This window comes from Cyanistes caeruleus, chromosome 14, assembly GCF_971803275.1.
Source record: "Cyanistes caeruleus chromosome 14, bCyaCae1.hap1.1, whole genome shotgun sequence".
Taxonomy (NCBI): domain Eukaryota; kingdom Metazoa; phylum Chordata; class Aves; order Passeriformes; family Paridae; genus Cyanistes; species Cyanistes caeruleus.
Window position 1 is genome coordinate 3,370,801 of NC_141714.1, and position 27,380 is coordinate 3,398,180.

General features: G+C 45.8%; 1 protein-coding gene across 2 annotated transcripts in view; it reads left to right on the forward strand.

The window, feature by feature from the left end:
* TRPC5 (transient receptor potential cation channel subfamily C member 5) overlaps window positions 1–27,380 on the forward strand; it is a 96,670-nt gene that overhangs the window by 3,780 nt on the left and 65,510 nt on the right. Inside the window, exons 1-2 of one of the 2 annotated variants that reach the window (XM_086850778.1) lie at window positions 12,830–12,940; window positions 25,611–26,009. In XM_086850778.1, the coding sequence (XP_086706904.1) occupies window positions 25,632–26,009 (378 nt within the window). In that variant the 5' untranslated portion in view covers window positions 12,830–12,940; window positions 25,611–25,631. Of the gene's footprint in view, window positions 1–12,829; window positions 12,941–25,610; window positions 26,010–27,380 lie in introns of those variants that run through there. The other variant, XM_086850777.1, reaches the window with a different exon arrangement.

Below are 27,380 nucleotides of genomic sequence, written 5' to 3' on the forward strand. Positions count from 1 at the left end.
GTTTCTGAACCTGAAATCCTGGTGAGCAATGTGGAATCGGTACCAATAACTGCAGAAGGGTCCAGACCCAGTGTGTGGTTCAGATGAAGAAGTACCAGAGCAGGTCAGTGGCTTTTAAACAGCTGTGTGTTTCTTAGCTAGACAGGCACTAAATCAGAGCAAGGCAAAACCTGCTCTCTGTTGATTTTCCTGCCAAGGGAGATGGCCAGTAAGCACAAATCACTGCAACAGAGCATCTTGCCAGCCAGCTCCTCTTGGATGCCCAGGCCCAGTGCAGTTGGAACTCCAGGGAGGATGGAGCTGTCCCTCCATCCTCCCTGGATCCAGGGAGGAGAGGGAGCTGCAGTGGCTGGAAAGCTGGGGCAGGGTTGTTGTTCCTTTCAGCTCTCTGAGCGATTCCGCTTCAGTGTGTTTTCAGGGTAAGTTAGGTTAAGTTCCCTCTTGGGGAAGCAAGAAGTGTGCTGGCATCCAGAGTTGAAATGAGGAGAGCTGGGGCTGGTCCCCTCCTGCTGCTGCCTGAGGATCAGTTCCCTGCAGCTCTGCCTCCCTGCTGGATAACCTCCCTCAAGTTCTGGCCTCATGTTCTTGACCATCGTGGTAGAGAAGCTGCTGTGTTGTTGTGTGGAGTTCTTCAGCACAAAAGTTGTGCTCCTCCTGAGATTTCTTGCCTTGGAGAGCAGTGGGTAGTCCCTGAGTCAAATGTGGCTGTAGGTATGGCACCCTTGCAGTGTTTTCTGTGAGGTGGTGGCTGGGAAGGGGAGGAACTGGAGAGACAAGGAGTATTTCTCTCTGCAGGTAGATGTGGGTTCTCATTTTCTCCATTTTTTATTTTTTTCAGAGCACATCAGAACACTTTGTATTGTGTTGGTCACAGTGGCCATGATGGAAGACTTGACTTAGGCAGCAGGATGGTTGCTGCTAATGGGAATGATGGTGTTTCTGTTAGCTCGTTAGACACGTATTATTATTTATTCTCAGCTCAGTCTCTGGATTCAAGCCAGGAAGCTGCTTTGTCCTTATTCCCTTCTCCCTTCTCTCCCTCTCTCTCCCTCTTCACGTGCAGTGAACATGTTCCAGTGAGAACTGAAGCAATTTCCTGGCCCCTCTCACGTGTCCTGCATCCCTTTTTTCATCCTTAGAGAGCAATCTGATTCACTGCTTGGGAAGTAGTGGCTTAAGCACCTGAATAGAGTCAGATAGGTTCCCTATCATGTCTGCTAATTAAATTGTAATGCTCATTACCACAGGATACCGTGGAGGGCAAGAGCATAAGCAGGTTGAAAAGCAGGAGGCAAGTTCACAACGCACAGGGAGGGGATGGGAAGGATGAAGGGCTGGGTGTAACCTCTGGCTCCCTGGCACTGCCAGATGAAGGGAGAGCGCAGAAGGGCGCCCAGGCTGCTGCCCATCACCAGAGATGGCATCCTGGGATAGAAGGAGCACGGATTTGATCTGTTCCTGTGCTCTCCCAGCTCTGACATGCACAGCTTGCTAAAAGCAGCAATTCACTTTCTGCTCAGTAAAATAGAGAGGGAAGGACAGAGCTTATGGAATGGTGTTTATTGGGCATTTTGGCTCCAGAATGATAACCAGGGTAGAGATTTCAGCCTGCTCTCACAGGTATTAATGGATTAACATAGGAAGCTGCAAGAATTTCATTGTGTGAAACCTTACTGACAAAAGCAGTGAGAGGATGAAGCCATTTGGGGCTCAGGGCTCTGGCTGGGACAACAAGATGAAATAATTCCTCTCTGTCATTCGGTCTTTGTGTCCTGTTCATTCTGGTTTGTGCTGCATTACGAAATGGAGGTGCTGATCTCTTACTTAGCCTGGAGCTGCAGTTAATGGAAATCTCTGTATTATGTCTATTGGGGTATTGGAAAGTTTCCAGGTGGAAAGACCTCCAGGTTTATAAAATTGTCCTAATGGCCTAAAATTGTTCATAATAGGAACAAGAGGAATAAGGACTGCTAGGATGTCAGTGCCTTGCCACCCATTTCTCCTGTGAGGTCAGGTTGGGAGCAGGGACCTGGTCAGGGACTGAATGGACAGGTGAGGGGGGTCCCTGAGGAATCCAGGCTGATTCAGGGACAAGCATCTGCTGCAAGAGAGGGATTTTCTAACTGAAAAGAAGAGGTTATGTGGACAAAGGAAGTAAGATGTGACCTGTGGAAGAGGGCAGGAGAGCACAGAGAATGTTTGAAGAAAAAGATGCAAAGTCCCTGCAGGGGCCATAGTGAAAATCCTTTTCCCAGATCTTCCTGTCCTGTGTAAAACCATCAGGGGATCCTCATCTGGGAAGAGCAGGCTGAGCCTCCGAATAATCTAAAAAGTTTGCTTCTGCTGCAGTTATCTCATTTCTTCAGCAAGAAAGCAAAGATTGACTTTCCTCTTGGAAGAGTCCGTGAGGGACTGGAGCTGACTGGGCCCAGTGGCTGCACAGGGGCTGCTGAAGGGAACACAGCCCAGACACAGCCCTGTGCTCCAGCAGCCTCCTGCTTCCTGGCCAGGGAGAGCAGCTCCTCCTGCTCCTGGCTGATCGCCCGTGGCCAGCTTGGGTGCACAAGAGGAGAGAGGTGCCACGTCCCTGCTCCAGACAGACCCCGAGTCCCTCCTCTGTGCCATGGATTTAAGGGGCACAAGCTGAGCCCAGACCAGGGCAGGGAGATGCTCTGTAGCTGGCAAAAGGGCTCTAGGCTTCCTCAGATTTAAGGTCTAAACCAAGGTCTAAACTTCTGCCTTAAAATGCGCATCTTTGTTTAAGCCTGGAGCTCCGTGTTCAGGGGGTGTTAGGGCAAATGTTCTGCCGTTTGTCTGTGGCTTTCTGTGGATCTTGAGCTGATGCCAGGTTTGGAGTGGTACCCTCCCAGCTCTCCTGACTTCTTCCCCACCCTCAGGGTGCCCAGGAGCTCCCTGCTGGGATCACCCTGGGAACTGGGAGAGGTTTGTTGTGGTCCTGCAAAGCCGCGCCTGCGCACACCCGGAGCATCTCCACTTCCACATTATCTCCTGCAGCTTTCCCTGCACCCTGTCTGTAACCTAATCAAACAGGCTGAGCAGCTGGTGAGTGGGAGCCTTGCCTGTCAAAGACAGGAGTATGAATATCAGCAGTCAACAAGCCATCACTTCAGCTACTGGCACAAAATGGAATCGGGAGGGGTAGGCACCCCTCCCAAAAATAAACCCATTGCTGTCCACAGGAGCCACATGAACCCCTGGCTGACTGAAATAGCTTGGGAGAAGAAAGGATGAGGAGTGGCTTGGCTGAAAAGAAATGCAGGGTGCTGCAGTGGATGGAAGGAAGAGGTGCTTTAGAAGTGTTTTACATACAAGGGTTTCTGGATGATCTCCAGTCAAAACCAGTTCATCTGCACTGGCCATACAGCTATGGAGTGGGTCAGGGAACACAGAGATGAGCAGATCTTTCTGGGTTGTCCTCTGATTTTGGCAAAGATGTGAATGTACTCATCAATGGAAGAAAACTTAAAATAGATGGTTTTGTCCTACAAAAATCTTACAAGATTCCTGGTATGTCGCTCCAGTCTTCAAGCACAACAGTCAGCAAGCTCCCAAAGTTTTTAATTATTTATGCAAAGAGGAGCATCTAGAGGATCCAAGAGCCTGGTAGTTGAATCTCTCAGCAGAGAGCTGGGGAAAGACAAGGAAAGGCTGGGATTCAGGCCACCAACACTGGACCTTCTGTAGGGAATAAAGATCAGATTTGTCAGAGTTGTTAGCTCTGCCTGGTCCCTGCTTAGGGACATTTCCAGTCCAAGGCTGAGTTAAATTCTCAGAATTTCCAGTTCTTGCCAGGCTGAAGGGAATTGTGCCTCTAATCAGCCTCTTCTTTCTCACCAGTCCTGGGGCTGGCTATGGCTTGAATTGTTGGTGAAAACTGAAGGGCCCTTCTGTGATCACAGGAGCAGCAGTGGGAAATGAAAAAACTCCCATTGGCTTCAGCAAGATTTCAATCTGGGCATGAATGTTTTATTTCAGATGTTCTGTGTCCTCTGAAGAGTTTATTTTCATTCTTAGGGCACGCTATGTGATAGCACCAAAATTCAGAGAGAAGCATTTGGGGTGCAATGAAAGAGTGATGCTGCTGCCATGACCTTCCCATACATTTTGAGATTAATCTTTCTCTCCTGTAAAAACCAGCTGGAAACAAGGCTTCCTCTCCTGTGTCACTGACCTGTGCAGAGCAGGCCAGCTCAGGACTGCTCTGTGGGTTTGCTTTTTTAGCATCAGAGCTGCTTTTTGCTTCTTCTGCATCCAGAGCTCCCCACTCAGTGAGCAGAGGTGTGTGTGGAGCAGGGACATCTGACTTGTGCCAGTGACCTCTTCAGAAGGTCAGGATGGGGCTGCTGAGCCCAGAAGTTTGGGCAGGAGTTGAGGTTCAGCCCTGATGGGGGTAGAAGCCACGGGTTGTTTTGTGCTGTGACAGGCTGAGCTGAAGGGAACTGCAGAGTTGCTCAGGGTCACTGAGGTGTGATTCCTGCAGTCCTGCTGCAGAGCCCCTCTCAGAGTCCTTTCATCTGGTTCTCCTGCTTGACTGAAGTCCTTTAACCCAACCTTGGAGCACTGAGGCTGTGAAAGGATCCTGTGCCTGATTGTTCCAACATTTAAACCAGGATAAGGCCACAAACACCTGCTGAATCTCTGCTGTCAGATTATTCACAGCAACAACATTGTTACATGGGGTTTTTTTTCTTGCTAATGGCCATTTCAGACCCTGATCCAGGGTGTACAAATGGCTCTGGTGTTCCTGGATGTTTGGCCAGACACGCTTTTGCCAGCTCGTAGATTGGTCTCTCATTTTCCATGATGCCTGTAGGAGAATTTGGACAGCCACAGGATGTGGTTCTATTTGATCCAGACACTGATGCTTGAGCCTGAGAGCCTTTTCAAATGCCCTCTGGTCGTACTGGCAAGGTGAGAGCTGTTACACACATTAAGTGTGGATTTTCCTCTCTTTCCAAGGGATCACCAAGCTTGAGTGGGAGCAGCTGGGACATGCAGAGAGAGCATCCAAACAGCACCGAGTCCTGGTCCAGGACCTGCTCCTGTGCTTAAATATGGAAGAATTATGAAGAAAATGCAGAGTTGAAAAAAAAAAAAAGAAAAAAAGAAATCAAATTAGGCTTTTGGTTCTTGTTCGCTTCTGGAAAATCTGAAGTATGTTAATGGCATTATTACAGTGCCCGTATTGCAGCTTAAATCGGCTTTATGGATTGAGCCTCTTAGCGTGGAGTTAGGAGAGATTAACAGCATTTCCACCCATTTTACAGGCAAGGAAAGAGAAACACAGCAGCACACCCGTGATCAGGCAAGATTGAGAAGTCCAAGCCAGGTTTCTTCCTTCCTTGAGGCTGTGCCACACAAAGCTGTCACTGAGTTCAGTTTATTAGCTCAGAAGCAAACGAACAGTGTGCTACTGAAAACATGGATACATGAGGGGCACCATCCTGCTGTGTGGATTTTGTGATGGATGGATTCCCATTTTATTCATCTTTTATAATCTCAGCACACAGAATATGCCTTTGTGAGTACTAAATGGGGAATCAAGTCATAAAGAATTGAGACTTCAGATATGAAAAGTGGAGAGTATGGGCAATTCTTCAGTGGAAGTGAAGTCTTTTATAGGGAAGATCATTTGTAAGTATCATGGAAAACTGATGCTGCTCAAAACTACTGGTTTGTTTCCAAATTAACCAACACATAAGTAGACCTGCTTGTGCCTCATTTAAATTCTTTTTTTTTTTAATCTTGATTTGGAACCAGAGGCCCAATCTAATGTTTTTCATCCAACACTCTTGTTTAATCCATATGGATCAATTATCATTACCAAGAGCTGCTGCAAAAGAGAACGTCCTGCACCTGAAAAATGAACTCTGGAAACAGCTTCCTCAGGCTGCAGGATTTTCCTGTCCCAGATGGATCTCCTCAGTGCAGTGGAGATGCTGGAGGCACAAGAGGTGTTTGAATACCAGGTTTTTTAGTTGGAGCACCTCCATTTTTGTAGCTGTTTGGAGCATGACTGCACCTTGCAGGAGTGCCTGAATCCCTGAGAAGTGATGGATCCTACAAAGTAAAGGGCTGTTCCTGTTGGAAACCCACTCATCTGCTGGCTTTAGAGCATCCAGGATGTGTTTGTAGCACTGCTGACAGTGCCTTTCAAGTCTGGGCAGCTGGGGAGACCTTATGGGGCAGAAGAGCAGGGCTTTAGTTCAAAGGAAATATTAAAAGGCAGCAGCGTGTGATTGTGGCAAGAGTGAATCCTGTCTGTGTTTGTTACAGCCCAGGAGCGTTTCACCCTCCAGGGTAATGTCAAAACAGTCTTTGCAGAGCCCCCTCAGTGTTTCCTGCTACCCCACACCCTATTTCTGCACAGAGATGTGTAAGGCACCAGGAAATGGTCCTGTTTTGGTCCATATTTGTGCTTTATTGGGTTCTAAGGCAGCACACACCCAAGCCCAGCACAGCACCAGTGATGCATGGATAGAGACACACTCCTCATTGTTCCCTTTTCCTATTTTTTGGGGTGCTGAGGAGGGGGGCTAGAGCCCAAAAGTGAGAGTGACAATAGATTTAACTCAAAGCTTAGCAGGCTTTGGGGCTGAGAAGTGAAGAAGTTCAGTAGCAGCATGTGACAGACCCCCGTTGGTGGGACATGAAATGGGCACAGAGATGCTTTGATGTGCTCCCAAAGCTTTGCAACACCTTCCCTGCTGAGCTGGAGGAGAGTTTTAGTTTGGAGAGTATAGTCAGTGGCATCACAAGTGCAACAAAGCAGGAAGGAGTCAAGGATAGTGACTTCTCTTTTCAGTTTCAGCCGTGCAATTAGGAGTTCTGTCACTGGAGTCTGCAAGACAAGTGGATCTGCATAAGCAGAGTGAAATTCAGAGTGCACAAAATGCATTTGAAACAATTTGGTTCTGCTCTGGCTGAAGCAAAGTGAAGGAAGAGCATAGTGAATTAATATCTAACACTAGAAAAGAAAATAGCAAAGGAAGTTAAAAGAATGGATTGGTCTAAGTGCTTTTGTGCTCCAAGATGACATATAAATATATACAGATTTAATTAGGAGAGGGTTATTTGAATCTCAAAGCCAACTATCAGCCTCTCACTTTCTCACAATATTTTGTTACAGCCTACTATAAAAAAGGCAGTTAATTAAAACAGATTTATTCATCCAATCATGCAGGTGTTACAATGAGACAGTGTTTCCAGAACCTGGGTATTTTTGTTCAGTTTAATGGAAAGTAATAATATCGTGTAGGAGGTGTCTCTAACAGGCGATATTCAATATTCATCCCTCCTTCCCTCGGTGTTTGGTGCCTCTGCCCTGAGCCCAGCAGGCTGCAAATGTTGTCCTGCATTCCACGTGTGAGGAGGGAGGATTTTCCCTGTGGTTTTGTTGGATGCAGGGCTGCAGTTGCTGGTGTTGCTTGCTCAGGCTCCGCCGTGCGCCCTGAGGATTTGCAGCCCGATGCTAATGCAATCCATGAAGTGGAGTCACCTTGAGTTGGCATTTATCAGCTTATGCAAGTGCAAACCTGCTGCTGCACTGCAACAGAGATGTCACTGGTGCTCTGGAGGCAGCCCTGCTGGCAGCATCAGGTTTGGGAGCCGGATGGCTCCGTGCTTGCTGCTGTGTCTGACACTGCACAAACCAGAGTGGACAATCCAGGTTTTCCCCCCAGGGAGGGCTGGGGTGTGTGTCTGTGTGTTGCAGTGTGTTTCTTGTTAATGCTGTGCTCTGTTATTGCCCAGGTTGATGGTTTGGTCCAAATGAGACCCTCCCACCTCACACTGTCACTCCACCCTGAGTCTCCTGTCAATCCTACCCTGGGCTCACCGTATGCTTGGAATTCCACTTCAGAAATCCACTAAACTTCGATGTTTGATTAGTCCATGTGACCCAGTTTTCCCCCTCAACCTCCCTCATTGGATGATGATTTTGTGAACCCTGCCTTTTACCCTCCCCAGGATATCTCTGATTAGCTGATGCTTTGTACCCTGCCTTTGAACCACCTCTCTATTTCAGCTGTTGCACGCTCGCGTTTTCTGTCTTTTGCCCCCCAGATCCCTCCTCCAATTACTGGGGCAATAAATCCTCTATTATCCCATGCAAAAGACCTCCCTCCCATCCTTGCCTCCTCAGGGCAGAGAGTGACAGCCTCTATGTGTGTCTGTTTAAATGGTGCCACCTTTTCCAGGCTTTCAGAGGGCATTCTTGAGTTATGCTGATTGCTTTGAGGCAGCTTTCCCCTCGCTCTTGTGGCATTACCCTGTGCGGTCCTGGCGTGTGTTTGTGAGCAGATCACACTTTGGCACAACTGCAGCATCCCCAGAGCTGTCACTGCCCCTCGTTTTCTCTCGTGGAAAGCTGAAGTCCAGAAAGAAATTTTGGGAAACGTACGGACAGCATTTGATTTATTTTCCCCAGGTGAAATGTCAGCCAAGTGACATTTGTTAGTCACGGTGTGACAGTCCGGACTATCCTGCTAAGGGTTTGCAAGGAGCTCTCTGAAATACAGAGGGATTCTTGGAGGAGTCCAGCTTCTCTCAGCCAGGCCCCTCAGTCCTGTAGCTCCCCTGGAAGGTGATCCATGGTTTTTGGCTAAGTCAGCAGGGTTTTGGGACTGGTAGGATGATTTGTTGAGCAGGTTTTTTGGCTTCAGAGGGCATCTCACAAGTGGGACACTGTTTGCTTCACCTGACCCAGCACATTCAGAGGGAGTTTGAGTGCTGCTGTCATTAAAAGCACCACAGAAAACTCAAAGTACAAATCAAGGGAAACTGGCTAATAATCTTCATATTAAAAAAAAAAAAAAAAATCCCACCAAAACCAGTTTTGAGGCACAGAATATACCCTTAACAAAATATTTTGATTTTGCTAAGGAAAATAAAATCATCCGTGACTGAGCGAGGGTGGACTGTTCTGAGACACCTCAGGGATGAAATAAAATCCAAAGTACCAGGAGGAAAAATAAAGACTTGAGGTAGAGAAGCATCTGCAACTGGGAATCCCTCCAAATTGCACCCTGTGAATAAATGGCCTGACCTTGGGGATGGGACAAGGACTGCAGTGCCATCCTCCCATGGCAGGAGACAAGCAGGACTGAGGGGGCAGATGCAGCACTGACTGCTGCAGGGTGGGATGCACAGCACCTTTAATTATTTTAAGGTAGAGATTGGAGCAAAAGCAGGACAGAGGGAAGAGCTGTAGTCACCATGATCATATGGGTAGAGCTCAAGTGGCTTCCAACCCTCCTCCTCTTCATCCTGGAAATCCAGAGGAAACCAGTGGGGAAAAAATCCAAATTGGTCCATTCAAATAACAATTTACCAACAAAAACAAAATACTTGGATTGGTCCACAGGGGATCCTTACTAAGCTGAGATGGAAAGAGTTAATTGCAGGAGACTCTGAGTAGGTCTTTTAGGAGAAATTCCTCCGTGCACAAGGATTGAACTGAGACATTTAAGAGTGCACCAATTCTCTCTCCAGCTGGAGCATCTCTTGCAAGGAGAAGGGCTGACAAAAGATGAGCTCCTTGCCCTGGGATCTGTGGGATGAGCAGTGGCTGCAGCATCCCTGGCTCACTGTGGGGACAAAGTGCTCGCACAGACAGAGCCAAACAGGTGAACAGCTGACTTAGCACTGCCTAAAACCAGGGCATGGCTGGTGGCTGTAGTTTTCCCTGCCTGGCTGTGTGAAAGCTGGGGAGAAGGTGGCTGTTTGGCTCTGTTCTGCAGGGGCTGCCCAGGAGAGCAGTTTGTGCTTGTCAGGGGTGCTTGATGCTGGTAAAATCCACTCCACTGTGTTTTGATCAGAAATCAGCACAGGTGGGCCTGAGCTGCAGTTCTGGGAGGAAGGAGTCAGACCTGGGCCAAAGGTAGGTGAAGAAAGCAAATAGAAAATTTGGCCTAAAGGATTTAAGACAGAATTGAAAAGAGGTCGTCACTGGCAGTAAGATCCAGCTAAGAAAACAAAATGCAAAGGCTCCCTGGAGTGCTGGAGAGGACAGGAAAGTTGGTGCTGAAGCTGGCTTCCCAGGGCAGAGCTGTGCTAGCAAAGGTAATTAATGAGCAGGAGATGGAAATCTCAGGGAAACAGGCTGAAGAAGCTGAGGAAATTTAGACAGGCTGCAAGTACTGTAACACCAAACAAAAAACAGGTCCCTCAGAGCACTTCAAAACACAGGACTCAGGGAATATAATCTCAGTGCTTTGAGAGGAATTTGGCCTTAGTTCATTAGAGTAAAAAATTAGTTTTGGTTTGTTTTTTTTTCCATGCATATAGAGGTAACTAGTTACTAAATACAAACCTTTAGTATAGTTACAGAAAGAGACCTGAAAAATTAGGTTTTGAGGAAATTGTGAACCTGAATACTTTTGATGAATCCAAATTAAGTCCTGTATGTAATTAAGCTAGCAGGGGTGCAGGGTAATCCTAAAGAGTCAAATAATTAATTTTAGATTTGTGACAGAAGCAAGATGAGACTCAGTATTTTAATCAATCATGCAGTCTGTCTAGGAACAGCTCAGGGTTTGAGGAAGTTTTCCACAGTTTTCCCTTGTGGTGATGCATGTAACATGTCTTCCATGGATATTATTTCTGCAGTAATTTTTGCTGTTCCTCTATCAAAACTAGATTGTGGGTAATGAAATTTAATGGACAATGTTCAAGAATGCTAACAGCTAATTACATGAACAAGGGAATGTGTAAAACTAACCGTAGAGCTTGAAATGATGGAGCTGTACATGGTCATTATGCCAATGCCCATTGAAAGAGTAAGGGGAAAAAATCCCCAGGTCTTCATTTAATATCTCTGCCAGTTGCTTGTTATACAAGCTGGGTTTAGCCCTTTGTATCTGTTTTTTAATCAGACGCTTTATCTGCTTTTCTGTATCTGGAAAGAAGAGTGCTGACATTGAAGAGGAGAGCTGTGCAGTGAAATTCATTGAAAATAGGAAGAAACAAGAAATGAATCCTAGGAACAGAGCAGATTCCTGTCACAGCAACCAGGAGCAGGTTGTGTTTGCAGGCACACACCCTAAAACCAGCTGAGAGGGGCAAACACAAGTGCAGGTATGCAAAGCTGCTTGCCCAGAAAGGCGGTGGAAGAATCCCCAGATTGTCACATCGCTGGGATGGGGCTGTGGGACGGGTCAAACGCTGCTGCTGAGAGTCCCAGTGACAGTCCTGACCACTTTTCAACCCCAGAGAAGCTCTCAGACACCTCAGGGATGTCACCCACAGTTTCTTTTGTCACATGTGATGGGGTGTGCTTCCCTAGAGACCCCTTCTGCTGGGACACCAGGCCCTCCACATCACTGGCATCAGAAACCAAAGTCAGGGTGGAGCTGGGCACTAATCTCATTTCCCTCACATTAATTCTGCTTGTTTTGCCATGGACCTAATGATCTGTGAGGAGCTGGGCTGATGTGGTTGTGGCTGCTTTCCCCAGCCCTCCTGGGAGCCTCAGGTGGTTCTGCAGGGGGACCTTGGCCTGACACTCCTCCCTCTGGTCTGTGTTGGCAGCTGCTGCTCTGGAAGCAGCCCTGGAAGGGAGAATTACATTCTGTGTTCACAGCAGGACATGGTTCAGAGCCCAGGAGCGGGGTCAGCCTGAGCAAGCAAAAGCTGGAAAAGTAACACATGCCAGGTGAAGCCATGTCCAAGTGATGCCTGACATCTGCAGTGGTGCCTCCAGCGGTTTGCAGAGTTCCTTAAATTCCATGCTTGTCTTGATGGGACAGTTGTGGTTGGATTCTTTTTCCTCCTTGGACTGAAAATTGAGAGAGAGGCAGTTTTCTCTTGTTTGGACTTGGTTGTTTATTATTCTCTTACCTGCATTACATGGATACAGGGTACAAGGAGCTGTGTGCACTAAGAGAAAGGTGCAAAATGGCCAACAAAGATCTTCTTCAAGGTATTTTATATGTCTATTTACCCAATTAACAAATGCCAAGTAAATTGTTTTTCTTAGTGACCCAATGACCCAACACCTGAGTGCTGCACTGCAGAATTCTCTATCCAATCACTTATTACTACCCAAAAACCTCTGGAAGAAGAAGATGAAGAAGAAAGAAGAAGGACAAGAGACAACACCCTCAATCCTCCATCTTGTCTTCTGTTCTTAAACCAGTTTAAACTTTAACTTTTTCATCCGGTGACTTAAGAAAACTCTCTAATTTACACACTCACACTCTTAGTTTTTCTATTTAACAGTTGTTTTCAGGATGTTATATGAAATTCAATGTTTTCTTGGATGTCAGAACCAGGTATCAGAGATAAGGGCACACTCTCTGTGCCTCTGACTCCAACATCCACCTGTTTCCTGTGTTTCAGTGAACACCTAAATCACAGCTCACTTCCTGTACAGGTTTTATTTATGTAGCTCCTTTTAGGTGGGGCAAAATAGGCAGGAGTGTCTTCAAACACCACCCAGGCATGGAAGTAAAAAGGATAAGAAGGATGCTAAAAAGGAAAATAATGCAAACTGCTAACTTTCCATCTCCTCTCCTGTGTAAGGATTGGAATTGTCACCAGCAGAGATCATGCCCCAGGATTAAAACCCTTCACTGAGATGGATGGGACTGTTGAAACCTCTCTAAGCCCTTTGCTCCTTTCCAAGCTGCCTGCTAACTCCTGTAGCTGTCTAAGCACCAGATACCTGAATTTTCAGACCCTTCAGAGCCACAGAGGATGGGAGCTTTCAGATGAAGGAGCAAGAGGAAACAGAAAATGAGGATTTGAAAGAGCAGTGCCTGTCAGAGGAGACCAGCAGTGCATCATCACTGTACATCTGCTGCTCTTGTTTGAGGGAAAGCATCAGCAGGGAAAGCATCAGCAGGGAAAGCATCAGCAGGGAGCTCTCACTCTGCCCTGCAGCTTCCACGAGGGGCTCAGCTGTCAGTCAGTGCTTAAGGTGTGGAGTGGAAGGAGGTTCTTTTCTGCCCTGGATATTCTGTCAAAAGTTGGAAGTGTCTCCTGCTTTGCTTTCCTTAGAAAATAGGGCTGATGGTCCTTCCTGTTTTTCAGGGCTCTCCAACCAGTAGGCACAAGGGATTTGCATGAGGAGGGCCCTTGGAAAGCAGTGCCTGCCTGGTGATATCCACTCTGCATTTCTGTCTGTAGCCAAAGTTATGACTGTGCTTAAATAAAGTGTGCAACATCTTTTCTCAGCTGATTTTAAGCTCAGTGTGGCAGTAATAGAGGTGTCTTGCAGCAGAGAAGCTTCAGCAGGCCTTGGCTGTTAAGTAGGCCTTAATGCACAGAAATGCATTTCTCCTCTGCCAAAAGTGGTGTTAAATTGGTGGCTGCTTTATTGGATTGAGTCAAAGGGATCCTCTGTCGCTCCGTGTGAACAAGGGTGGATGATATCTGGCTGGAATGATTTAATGGATTTACAAAACTGCCTTCATGGAGAGCACCAGTGATGCTTCTGCGCTGTGCTGGCTGAGTGATAACACCCTTTTAGCTTTATAAATAGCAGAGAAGGCAATCCCTGAAGTGTGTGGGCTTGAGTCAGTGTACAAAATGCCACTGTCACCCTGACCTGCTGCCAGAGCAGAGCACAGACACATCCCTTGCTGCAGGGATCACAGCTGGGGCTTTTTCCAGATAGGAAAGGACTTAAGAGGAGGTGCAGTGGTCAGCAGAGAAGATCTGGCATCCCCAACTTTCCCAGGAAATGGCCCTGAGCCTGACAGAGCTCTCAGGGATGCAGAGGGTGGGAATTTTGGGTGTCTGTGCAGGGCCAGGAGCTGGACTGCTTGATCCTTGTGGGTCCCTTCCAGCTCAGGATGTTTTATGGCTCTTGTGTTTCTGTGATTCCAGTGCTGCCAAGTCCCTGGGCTCCAGGGCCCATTTCTCCCCTCTCTGTCCCACATCTCGAACATGGGAACTTTGCCTTAAAGTTAGGAGATTTTTAAACCCAGAGAATTTGGGACACTTTCTGTCTGGTTTCTGCATCAATGAAGTTCACTCTGTGACTCACACTCTTTACTTCACACCCCAGAGGCTAGAAACTTTTTCTTTTTTTCTTTTTTTTTTTTTTTTCCCCCAGAAGAACACATTCCCATATAATTACTGAACTCCCAAAGCTGAGGGCTGAAAATAAACCCCAGCAAGTGTGGCTAGACTCCCAGGGAAGTGACAAGCATGGCATGACTGTAATCGAGTCTAGTCGTGCAGACTGTGAGCAGTTAGGGGAGCACACAACCCTGGGGAAAGCTGCTCTCCTGGGGTGAAACAGCTCCTTGATACTCTGCTGAGAGTGATGCTGCTTCCATGGCCTGCTCCTTGCTGTGGTTTATCCTCAATCTCAGTTTTAATGCCAAAACAGTTGCTTTCAGAGTCACTTTAGAGCCACTTTGCAGACAGTGCAGTGCTGCTCCCTTGGCAGAGATCAGTATCTTGTGAGCCATCTGTCCTGTAAGAAACAATGCTGCCTTGTCAGGGAGATGGTGAGAACGATATCCTACACGTTGTAATCTGCGATTTAGCAGCTCCACACAGACGTTCAGGAAAGACTGGCAGCATAAAAAGCACAGCTTTTATCAGGAGTGCACAGGGAGGAAGAAACCCCAAGCAGGCAGGGACGTTCTGCAGGTAGTTGTGGTTTGGGTGAAAGAAGCAATTAGCTTTCTTCTTTGCAGGATCAGTGCTCACCGTCCCTTTGATGTGCAATAAATCACAATTTTGGTTTGTGCCTGCCATGGTCTGACCCATGGTTTAGGCAGAAGCCAGGAAAGCATAAAGCAGGTGTGCACAGCAATGTTCAGGGAGAGCAAAGGAGGATTTGGTGAAGTTGTGGGTGGGTGAGGAGGAGAGCACAGCTCCTGCCTCATTCCAGAACTGGAACTCTCCTGCCTGGCAGAGGTATCTGAGGGATGCACAGAGGACAGGAGGGGACAGAGCTCTGGGGCACCCCAGGAACTCCCAGCAGGTTCCAGACACTGTTTGTGAGGATGGTTGGAAGGGAGCAGGGCAAGGAGCCTTTACAGAGCCTTGGAGGGGAGAGATCAACACCAAGAGAGAAAAAGAAAATTGGTGGAGACATCTGAAAATCCTTGGGGGTGATTTTCATTTAACTGTGAGATCTTCTTCCCAACAGAGGTCAGACAGAAAAGGAGAAAGTGAGGCTGTATCAGAAGAGACCTGAGAGGGAGTAGAAAAGAGAAAGGGAGGACAGGACATCTCCTCTAGAGAAAAAATAATGCCTTGGACGGGTCTATGAATCCAAGAGTTAAGACAGACCCCAGGGGCAAGGTATTTGTTAACTGTTTTCTTTTTAGGGTTTGCAAAACATTAATATTTTAAGTAGTTTATTCTTCATTAGCATAATTAAGAATACATAAGTCTAAACTCAGTGAAAACAGAATTAACAAATTAGCAGGTGCAGGAATTTGGAAGCGAGAGGTTTGGGAAAACAGGGCTTGCAAATGTCGGCATTAAGTAGAGCAGGGAAATCGTGCCAAGCCTTATTTATGGATTTGTGCATTTCCTTTGCCTAGGCCCACTCCTGCAGCCAAAGGAATGCAGCTCAATTTAAACATGAACCCCCTGCAGTTATACTGTAGCTGAGCCTGAACCCCAGAGCATAGAAAATAAAATTCTTCTGAAGAGAAACTGATGAGCCTCACCTCAGATGTCTCTTGAAAGCTGAGGTGTCTTGAATCAACACTTAACTGTACAGGGAAGCAAACTGCAAAATTAAATCCAGAAGAAAATGGGAGAAAAATTTGGAATAGTATCTTGATGAAGAGAAATAAAAAAAGGAAAAAGTAGTGACATTAAGGTGTACTGCAGACAAGGGCTTGGGGGGGAAAAAAAAGACATCCTCACATTCCCATGTGAGAAGTTCCCCTTAGGAAGACCAAGAACTGATTTCCAAGATAATGTCCTGCAGATTTTTCAGTGTGTGACAGAGTAGCCCTGTGGGATATTTAAAATAAGGTTTTTTTCCCTGGTAATCTGGGACAGTTCTGGTTTTTATCATCATTTTCATGGGATGAAACTGCTGCACTCCAGATCGCTCAGGCACTGGGCTTGTCTCAACAGGCACCAAAAAAACTGTTTACACTTACAGAGTTATAGGTATATAATATATATGTGAATCTGTATTTATGGGCTATCCTGTCCAGTTATCACTTGCTGTCACAAAGATGAAATAACTTCTGTTTTGCTGCAGATTTTCAGCCCATACAATGTGAGGATGAATGCTGTCTGTCCTTTTAAAAGGACTGTTAGGTCTGTGGCTCAAAAGATCAGGGTGTTATTATTGGGCACAGGTGTAATTATGGCAAAGATTAAAGAATAATTAAATTGTTACTTAATTTTAATTAGATTATTAAATAATCTAATTATAGATTATTTTAAAGAATAAAGAAATATTTACTCCTACACATCTCTGACCCAAATCTCTGACTTTATTGGAATGATCTGGAGGTTGAATAAGCAAGTTTTATACTGCAGTTGTTATTCAGGAGCCATTTAGGGCATCAGTGGAAGGGAAAAACCTGATTCTGTGCATTCCTTCCCTTAGAAGCAGCATAACACTGTTACTCCTCTCCCAAGTTGCTTTATGTCTGTGCAGCATTTTTGGTGTCTTTTGGATTTGCCTGCTTAGTACTCTTGAGAACAACATTTTCCCACTTAAAATTAATGTGATTTTACTGCCTGCAGCCTTTCTGTGGGTCTTCAAAAACTGTCCAGTCTGCAGTTCTAGGTTCTGTCCTGAGCTGTATTAATGAACTGGGATTTGGGCTTTGCTTCTTTATTTTATCTGCAGCCTGTTCTGTTTATTATCACTGTCAGGAGGAGCTCGCTCACACTTTTTTTTTTTTCTATGAACATTTCTCTTTTCTGGATGGCATTTCCACCTCCCCATAAAGCACCCTGCTTTACTGCCCAGCCAAGGCAGTTGTTTTTTCCAGGACTGTGAAGGATGTGACGAGCAGGGCTGACTTGTGCAAAACTCACGACTGAGACAAACAGTGCCTGCAGTCTGTAATGCTCGCTCTCCATCCTTCTAAAATCCATTCAGAGAGACCCTGTGCTCGTGGAAATGTTTCTCTTCCTCAGCTCTACAACCCTCTGGGTGGCTCAGACTGAGGGATTTGGTGCTGAGGTGTGCCTGAGCTAGGCAGGATCCAACCTGATGAGGAAGCTGCCCCGAAAGGGGACTGTGAGCAGCATTGTCTGGAGCTGCTGAAGGAGATATAATCTCCCCACACCAAGCTGTGTTGTATTTAAATCAGTCACCTGCTCTAACTACTTCAGCTATTTGCATTTTTCAGATTTTTCTTCCCCATGTCTGGAAGCCCCTAAAAAAAATTAAAATCTCTTTTTCTCCTGTGAAGGTTTTAGAAGAGGGAAATGTCTGGATGTTTGTTCCCTTTCCACAGAGTGCCAGAAGTATAACTTTTTAAAATCTGTTTTCTTTTCTCTTTCTTGATTCTGCTGCTGTGCTGTTTCTGCACTTCTTTTCACTCCTGGATTTCTCAGCTTCTCTGAGCTGAGCTCCCTGGGGATATTCCCTCACAGGGAGTCCCACTTATCTCAGTTCTCTTCCTGGGTCTTCTTCCCTATTCCTGGGTCAGGAATAAAACTCCAAAGCTCATTAGGATCTTGTTTCTCATGTTTATTAGGATGTTATCACAAAACTTGGCAGATCTCACCAAACTTTCTGCACAACTTCAATTAATCCTGCCCTTCTGGCTCACTTTGGGCTCTGAAGGCTCAAAATGGCCCCGAACTACTCCGTTCTTTTATCTTTATACTCATTCTTATCCAATTAACAATAGACACGTATATTATTTTTCTTAATGACCCAATGACCCATCACCTGTGTGCTGCACTGTGACATTTTCTATCCAAAAACCTCTAGAAGAAGAACATGAAGAAGAGAGAAGGAAAAGAAACAACACCCTAAATCCTCCATCTTGCCTTCTGCTTTCTAAACTAAACTCTAAACTAACTTTTTCACCCAGTGACTTAAAAAACTCTTAAATCTACACACTCACACTTTTAACTTTTTTATCTAACTTCAACAGTTGTTTTCAGGTAACACTATGAAAACATGCCCATGAATTTCATGTTGTGTGAAATTCAGTGTTGTCCTGGATGTCAGAGGCAGAGATCAGAGCCAAGGGCTCACACTCTGAGTCTCAGACTCCAGCAAGCAGCACCCTCGTGGGAGCAGGGTGGCTGCTCCTTGCCCACCCAGAGCTCTCTGTTTGGCCCCCTTTGTTCAGACAGCTGTGAAATAAAGGAGTTTTTTCTCTCTGTGGGGCACAGATTCCTTGTCCCAGTGTCCCACAGATGCAATGAATTTGGCTTTTAATCTCTTTGTATTTACCACAGTTTATAATTTAACTCAGGGAAAGAGAATTCATGGGTTTTGCGCTTTTTCATATCCAAAGGGAGCTGCAGGTGAACGTAGTGTTGCCTAAAAAATCCCTTTTTTTGCAACTGGGAAACATTCATTTGAGAATTGAGCACAGGAGTTCTCCTCTTCCTTCCAAGAACCTCCAGTCAGGTTTGAATGACAGAATTGGGAACAATCCCAGAACAGAGCCCGAGGTGGAGTTCCTGCAGCACAGTAACCCTGGAGGCTCAGAGCAGGGCTGCAGGTGATGGATGCTCCTTGTGCTGACTCTATTTTCACACAGGTGCCAACGAAACCAGCCCAGCAGAGCTTGTTCAGAAATGGGAGCTGATAGCCACTGATGAATCCACTCATTGCCAGATGAGAAAACGAGCCTGAACTGTCGCTGTTGGTAGCTCAGAGCTTGCTGCCACTGCCTTTTCCTCTCTCTGGTCACTGTGCCATCATCTGGACTCTTCCCTCCTGCCTGCCTGGGTCACTTGCACTTCCAGCTGGGCTGAGGCAGGTCTGACGCTCCACACAGCTCTCCCTGAGAAGATGCTCCCAGATTATCTTGCTGATTGAAGAAATGATGAGCCAGAATAGGAACAAGCAAAAATAAAACCTCCGAAGCCTCTTGTTGGATAGGTGCAGCAGGCAGAGATCAGAAGCAGCAGGCACAGAAGCAGTGGACACAGAGGCTGGGGATGATAATGATGCCATGCTACATTAGTGCTGCATTAGAGATAAGACAACGGGGCAGCGTGCTTGACAGTATTTCTCACTTCAGTCGACATCTCTGTTTTGTAGGAAATGAATACTTAGCCCATCTCAAACAAGTAGGGGACAGAGCAGTGACGTCAGACGGACAAAATGAGTTTTCTGTTCTGCCTGCATTTGTAGAGATACACACTATGAATATATTCCTTTTTTTTTTGGTTTTTTTTTTTTTAATCTCCTCACAATGGTACATCTTTATTTATTACCACCTGCATGATGGCTGTGTGGAAAAAAAGTGGGAGAATTGCAGACTGTAAATACTTTATTATAATAGTAGCTAAAAGCGTGTTCTGCAGCCATTCCATCAGTAGGAAGTAATTTTAATCATTTTAGTAGCCCAGACTGATTTCTGTTGAATACTGAAATATTCCATGTCTGGGTCAGTATTTCCCCCTCCTGTGTCTCCCAAAGAGGAGTTTTGCATTTGGCTCTACACCAGAGGCTTTTTCTGTCATCCTTCCCAAAGTTTCGATTTGCAGGTCCTGCACCTCTGCTTCCTTCTCCCAGGTGCAGGGAGAACTCCTCTCTGCACGGAAATCTGCTTTGCAGCTGGTTTTTATTGCAGAGCTGCTCTCCCCCTTCCTGAGCTGAGGAGCTCAGATGAAATTTTAGCATTGTTAACACCCCATCAATGCCGAGTGGAACTCTGCTGGGCAAATCTGCAGCCCATCCCTGGAGTGGATCAAAAGCACACAGAACCCATCCCTGGAGTGGATCAAAAGCACACAGAACCCATCCCTGGAGTGGATCAAAAGCACACAGAACCCATCCCTGGCCATGCAGGAGGCTTGAGGGAGCCCGAAGCATTTGAGATTTCTGCTCAGGCTGTCTGCATCCCAAATTCTTCATCCATGAACTGTACTCTGCCTGGCAGAGGAGATGTAGAAAACATCTTATTGCAAAGGGAGCTTGAACAGAATGAGCCAGGTGAATCCTCAGTGCTTTGCAAGGGGACAAAGTTGAAGCTTCCAGCAAGGAGCTTATATTTTATATATATATATATATATACACACACACACACACACACACACGTGTATGTATATATATATATATATGTATAAAAAGCACGTACACACATATAAAAACACATATATATATCCCCATATGCAGTTGGTTGTGACTCATCAATTGATTATGCAGCGGAAGAGACTTCTACCAAAGAGCTGTCCTTTCCAAATCTGACATATATATCTTTGATAATTGTCAGCCTCCCCAGGAAGTTAGGATTTGCAGTTGGGACTTGAGTCAAATGGTGACATTTTGCAAAGGAATTTTCTCCTGGTGTCTGTAAACTTTGTAATCTGAACTTTGAGGTTGTCTTTACGAACACTGCTGGGTTGGAAGGTTCTGTGCTGTACCCCGGGGAATTTATGTGTTCTTAACTAAGCCTGGAGTGATGATGAGTGAGAAACATATTATAGGGAATTTTTCTCTGTGTCTTCTAAGGATATATCTCCACTGTGAATCAGGGAACACTGCAGCCTTGCATTTTTATCACATATGCTATTAGTGCTCTTCCTTTTCCCATGTTGGGCAGTGAAAGTGGATTACTCATCCCCATTTTTATTAGCTGTCAGCTTCTCATTTTTGTGTTGTACTGCGGCCCTGCAAGTTTTGGACAGCACTTTCTCCAGTCAATGATATATTTAATATAACTTATTTGCTGGATATAAACTTCCTGAGATCATGGGGCTTTAGCTAAAAGGAATTTACACAGCCATAGAACCAGAAGGTCACTGAAATTTTATAATTTTAAAACACATCTGAGGTCATACATTTATTCAGTCATGGCTCTCTTTACATTTAAAGGCATCAGGAAAAAAAATTCGGCTTCTGGTGGTGAAAGACATCATGAGAGGCAGCGAGACTTCGGGCTGTAATCTGGTTCCCACTGAACTCCATGGAAAAAGCAATTTTCTGGAACAAGAGGGTATCTTTGCAGAAGGAAGGGAATTGCAGAATGTTACAAAGTCGGTTTTATTTCCTCATACTGTGCTCAGCCAGGCATTGTTAGTAAATAAGATCTAGAGCGCTTAAAAGAAGGATCCAATCACAAATCCAATTGGTCCATTAACTACATGTAATATTATTTACCTAAGTGGCCCTTCTGGACTATTTCATAGCTCAGGTTTATAACCTTTTTTAAAAAGATCAATAGTCCTGAGCAGGCAGTGTGTGAGCACGATGAAAGTCAGGCCATTTTCGCAGTTACGGGCCGTGATTTCCAGACCTGGAGGCCAGATTAGAATTGCAAAATGAGGAAAATGCTCTCCCTGAAACACTAAAAAGAAGAAACAGCCTTGGCAAGAAGGATGGGGGGAAGCAGTGAAGCAAGATGTGTTGCAAGGGCTCGGTTCTTTGATACAACTGGAAAATGCAGGTGGTTTTTCCAGCACCGAAACCCTTCTCAGGTGTGAGCGAGAAGGTGAGGTGCCATTTAAAGCCACACACGGAGTTTTGCTGAGTTTTGTTGATGTGAGGGCACAGCCAGCCTGGCAGGTGAGATAGAGTCCCAGCAAGCAGGAAAGGTAACTCTTTGCTCTTGGTCTCGTGTCCAACATCCGTGTTCAATCAGCTCCTCGGGGTGGCAGATGCTCACATCAGCTGGCAGCTAAATTCCACACCCCCAGAATCTCTGCTGCCTCTGTTCAAGGGTGCTTTTCCACCTCTGAATCAGCTTCATGGTGATGATCACAGCAAATAAAATCCAGGAGGGTCCTGTTTGATAATGGCCCTGGTGATCCGTGGCTGTGACCCACCTCTGGCTGCCTCCCCTTCGGTTCTGCTCGCCCCATTTCATCCACGCTGGCTCCCCTGGGATGGGATGTGAATCGGGAACTGAGGGATGGCTCAACTCCAGCACACCCTAAAAACTTTTTGTAGTGACAACTCATGGAATTTTTCATGGCAAAAGGCCAGAAATTTTCCTTCCCCAAACCAGGCCAGATGTTCCTGCCAGGTGTGGCTGCTTTTCAGGGGCTAAAACTCTGATTTCTTGTGCCAGGCACCACAGGAGTGGTGTTGGGCTGAAAAGGCTTGGAGATTTGGACTAATAATTGAGGGAGAAGGGTGTCTCTGCTGAAGAGAGGTGATAGAGTCCAAACTGAGGGCTGAGTCCTGCTGCCTTGTTTGTTATATTTCTCTTGTTATGATCCTCTTTTTTTCTCCACCTGTTTGGGTTGCAGATATCACCACTGCATTAGCCAGGATATTGTCTGAGGCATCTGCAGTCAGGCATAGGCTGGGAAGAATCTTCCTTGCCCCAAAGAGTAACCCAGGTAGCAGAAAATGCCTCTCTGTGAAGAGAATTCACATGGAAAACACGTGTTTTCAGGCTCTCTGCACCGATTCCAAAATTTTAGTGTGGCTGTGTTCCTATTTTTGCTACCTTTCAGGAATGTCACTGCTGCTTCTCCCTAGGCAGCACCTGTGCATTGTCTTCCCTTTCTCCTACCTGGATTTCATCGATATTTTTGTAATTTTTAACTGTTAAACAGGAGACAGGACCAGTCTGGGAAACACAAGTGTTCAGGGCCTTCCAGAATTGTCTGTTTCACCAAGAGATGCTGCCCCTGGGAGACTGATGGTGCTGAGAGGTGGCAGCCAGAGCAGGGATCTTGTGCTCATTCATTCCATCCACAGGTTTGACTGATGCTTTGTTGAATGATTTTGATTGACAAAGACATCAGGTTTGGAGGGTCTGTCTGTAAATTGTGCTGGATCTCTGGCTGAGGGGCAGCTCAGCAGATAAAGGTTTTGCTGAAATCTCCCATGAACTCCAGGCAAGACATTTTTATTATTTTCTTTTAATCCTGCCTGCTATTATTTCCAAACCCAGTCAGCAGCATGTGTTTGTCAGGCAATGCAGGTGTTGGCATGAGAGGAATTCAGGAAGATCTTTAATTTTGTGAGTCTTTCCTGTTTGGTTTTATTGCAGCTTCCTATATGCTTGAGGTATTAACATTATTAGCTTTCCTTGGACTGGGGTTGTACTGGGAGATGAGATCTCGCTGAGGAGTTAAGGTACTTGAAGCTTTCTTTTCTTTCTACAAAACTGTTGGGAAGGAAGGGGATCCAACGCTGGCATGATGTTTCATAAGGTGACATTTGTTATAACTCATTGCAAATGTTACTCACCATCTACAAAAAGTCCAATTAAACTAAAGAGCAGTGAAAAATATCCAATTCCACTTTAGCAGCCGCACTTGTTGCCAGAATCCCTCATTTTTTTTGGAGCCAACAGATTCCCCCAGGAGACCTTTACACAGTGACTACTGTCCTCTGGCACCAGTCCCACTGGTTGGTGTTCCCTGCTCCCATCAGCCAGACTGTCACACAAGGACAGTATTTCCCTTCCCATTTGGGTTTATCCTTACTTTCCCAAAGATCATTTTGGTCATTAGTTGTTACCAGACCTGTGCTGCATCCTTCTGTCTCCTGTCAGTGTTTCAGTGGGAATTAGCTGGATCCCAGAGGAAGAAGGTTTTCAAAAACAAGATTTGAAAATGACCTGTGACCCTTGGTGCTTTTCAGAATCCGAGTTCTACATGACTTGAAGCTTCTGGGTCACTGAGATTCTTCCTTAGTTTGAAAACCTTTAGCGGCAATGATGTTCCTGTAGAAAATAAGCCAATATATTTATGGTTTCTATTCACATTATGGGTCCTTTTGCCTCCAGTGCCTTTCTGTGTGTCTTGAGGTTGAACCACTGGATTCTGTGGTTCTGCCTGTGCAGAGAGACACGTGAGCAGTGTGACAGCATCTCTGGGTACGTAACAAACACAAACTTCTCTGGCACTCGGAGGAGAGCGGGATCCTGAGCGAGCACATTCCCCGAGGTGCCAAACCGCCTGCTACAGATCCCTGGCTCCCCAGGAAGGTGCAGCTTTGCTGTCTGCTACAGCCACCCACAGTTCTGCAGTGTCAGCTGGGCTGGAGCTCAGATCCACCCACTCTGGAAAGGCAGAAATGCAGCCGGGCTCTGCGGCTGCCTCGGGCACGCCGGGGGTGGTACCTGCAGAACCCCAGCTCTGCTCTGCAGCCTCCTCCTCCTTACCCTTTATCAACACCTCCTTTGCCCCCAGGATAGGGCACTAAAATGGACCAAACTCTGGCTGATTTGCTGCAGGAAGCTGTTGAACTTTGGGCAAGGAGATGGAATAAGTTGCCCAATTAGTTATAGCTGCTGGTGGCCCCTGGTGCTGACCTGGCATCGTTTGTCAATGCCAAGCAGAGAGAGACAAGACTGGTTCCTTTTTTCCTTACCTGTGACTACCCAGCCTATGTTTCCTATGACTCCAATCACCTGCTGGGATCCTTGAGGTGTGAGAAGGAACCTCAATTCATTCAGTTTGCTGCACTTGTTCCAGGGCAGGGTTTACTTCTCGTTTTCCTGGACCACAAAAAAAACATCACTGCCTTTGGAGAGCAAGGGTGGGAGCTTTCTACATCAGCCTGTCTTTAGGTCCTATTTATAAATGAGGAGAGTGAGAAAAAATGTTTTAAAACATGCAAGCTTTAAAAATAAAACGGTGACCTAGTCAAAGAGTAAACACTAAGGGAAAATAAAAGACTGTTTTAAGAGATGGAAGCAGAGAAGCAGCAGCAAAAATGTTCAAAATGAACCTATTACTGTAAAGAGGAGGGTGTAAATCAGCAGCTCCCATCACTGACAGTTCAGAGGACCTGGCTTAGTAGTGGAAAAGGAGGAATGGAAAAGAACCTTGAGTGGGAAATAAAGCAAAGATGAGAAATGCACCTATTTGCATGTGATAGATTACCCATACACATCCAGATCACACTTGTGACCAGACAAAAGACATCAACTGCTCAGTGTTTAAACAAGATAAAAAATTGTTGCACCCTATTAGGAACGGGGATGTACCACACAGGCTCTCTTAGCTTTGGTTGCAAAAGAGAGCAAGTTTTATTCTTCCAGATCTCCTTTTATGGCCAGTTTTGAGAAGGTCTGAGAGGTAAACCTCTCATTGGCCATGAAACCAACACATCACCATCACTGGGCAGCTGGGAACAACATCCCTTGACTGTTTCTTGCAATTAAACAACAAGGATCCAAACAACACCTGCAGAGGTTGTTTTCCCTCTCCAAGGACTGTTTGGACTCCTCCTTATGATTCCTCAGGCCAGAGCGAGAACCTTGTGTGACTCAGTTTCACACAGGCCCAAGCTAATGCCTGAAGCCTAAAAAATCTCTTATTTGACCCTTGTCAGTTCCCATAAAGAATTACACGGGGTTTCTGTCATTGTGAGTCGTGGTGGCCCCTTGTTGTGCTTCCAGGTAGCCCTTTAAGGTGGGGTTGCTCAGGGTTTGGTAAGAATACAACACCTTAAAAAGGGATGGGGAGCTTTTCCCATGATGGCCCTTTGGAAGCTTGTCCCCTGTGAGGCTGTGCTGTCACTGATGCGTGGTTCTCCTCCCTCACAGGCTGCCTGGTCACTATGAACCATGGCCCAGCTATACTACAAAAAGGTCAACTTCTCCCCGTACCGAGACCGGATCCCACTGCAGATCGTGCGAGCGGAGGCAGAGCTCTCGTCGGAAGAGAAAGCCTACCTCAGTGCTGTGGAGAAGGGGGACTATGCCAGCGTGAAACATGCCTTGCAGGAGGCAGAGATCTACTACAACATCAACATTAACTGCATGGATCCTCTGGGTCGCAGTGCCCTCCTAATAGCCATAGAGAATGAGAACCTGGAGATCATGGAGCTGCTGCTGAGCCACAGCGTCTACGTGGGGGATGCTCTGCTCTACGCGATACGGAAGGAGGTGGTGGGAGCTGTGGAGCTGCTGCTCAATTACAGGAAGCCCAGTGGTGAAAAACAGGTTGGTTGAGTGTTCCTGTTCAGTTTTGAGCCTTAGAGAAAGTGCTTCTGCTCAGAGCAAAGTCCTTGCTGTTGTTCCATGGCTTTAAATGCCCAGAGCATCCCTGTTTGGATGGTAATTCTCCAGCCTGAGCAAACATGTTCTGCCTGACTTAAACACCCAGTTTTTTCCTCTTTCACTCAGTGTTCTTTCCAGCCTCACAGTGTTTGTGGACACACTGATTTATAGGTTGATTTATAGATGAGCACTTTCCAAAGGAATTTGTGGCTCTCTGAAATGATATTACAATCTGTAAATATGAACTATTGCCACGCTGTTGTGCTGATATTAAGTGGAATTGCTTTTCATAAGTAAATCCTCAAAGCACACAAGCTTATTTACAACTGCAAGCAAGCAAGCAGCCTGCTGGGTTTCAGTCCTTCACTTTGTAGTGCAGACAGATCCTCTTGGTCTCCCTCTCCAGAGAGCTCCAGGGCAGAAATGCTGAGGCAGGACATAACTTACAGCAGTGACTTGTAGGAAGGATCCTGAGCTGCAAAACCATCCCTAAGTTACATAAGGATCCTATGGAAAATCCTGAATCCTATCACTTCAAGCGTCACTACCCCAACTGTTTTTTTATTTTCTGGTTTTTTTCTTCTCATTTGTAATCACTACTGCCAATAACTAGAATAATTTATGTACATTGCTGACCACTGATAATTTTTGCATATTCACTTCACATCCAAAACTTGGATAATCCTTATATATCAGGCCTCCTTTTGAAGGGAACACATCCCTCTGCATGTGAAAGATTAGTACCAGTCAATCATAGAAAATGTTTTCAATGCATTTTCTTAGCACATAGTTTTTCAATAGTCATTTTAACAATAAGGATCAACCCTAGTGGAATTCAAGAGTGCTCAGCTTATTATCTAGAAATGGCAGCATTGTGCATGCTTGTAGCAATGTGATTATAATGTGTGGTTTAAAAACTAGAGAGGTAATGAAACTCCTCTGTCTGACCTAAGAATTGAAATGTTAGTACTGAGTTTTAGTCTGACAAAATGTAAGTAGCAAAATACAGATTATCCATTAAGAAGGAGCCATTTTTTTATCTTGGTCTTCTAGAAATCTGAGCATCCTGCAGCTCAGCAGGACAGAAAGCACTGGAAAACAGATTTTTTTCAGTGGCATGAGGAATTGCTACTGATTACAGCAGGCTAATGACAGGTCTCAAGTTTCTCCTGAAATGTCATGGAAAGCAAGTGATGGCATTCAAGTGGGTTTCTGTAACATCCCTTGAACGCCAAACCTTGTGTCCACTCAAATCCACAGCTCTGCTGGCTTAACTGGACAGAGACAGAGGTCTGTGAAATGAGGCTGATATAC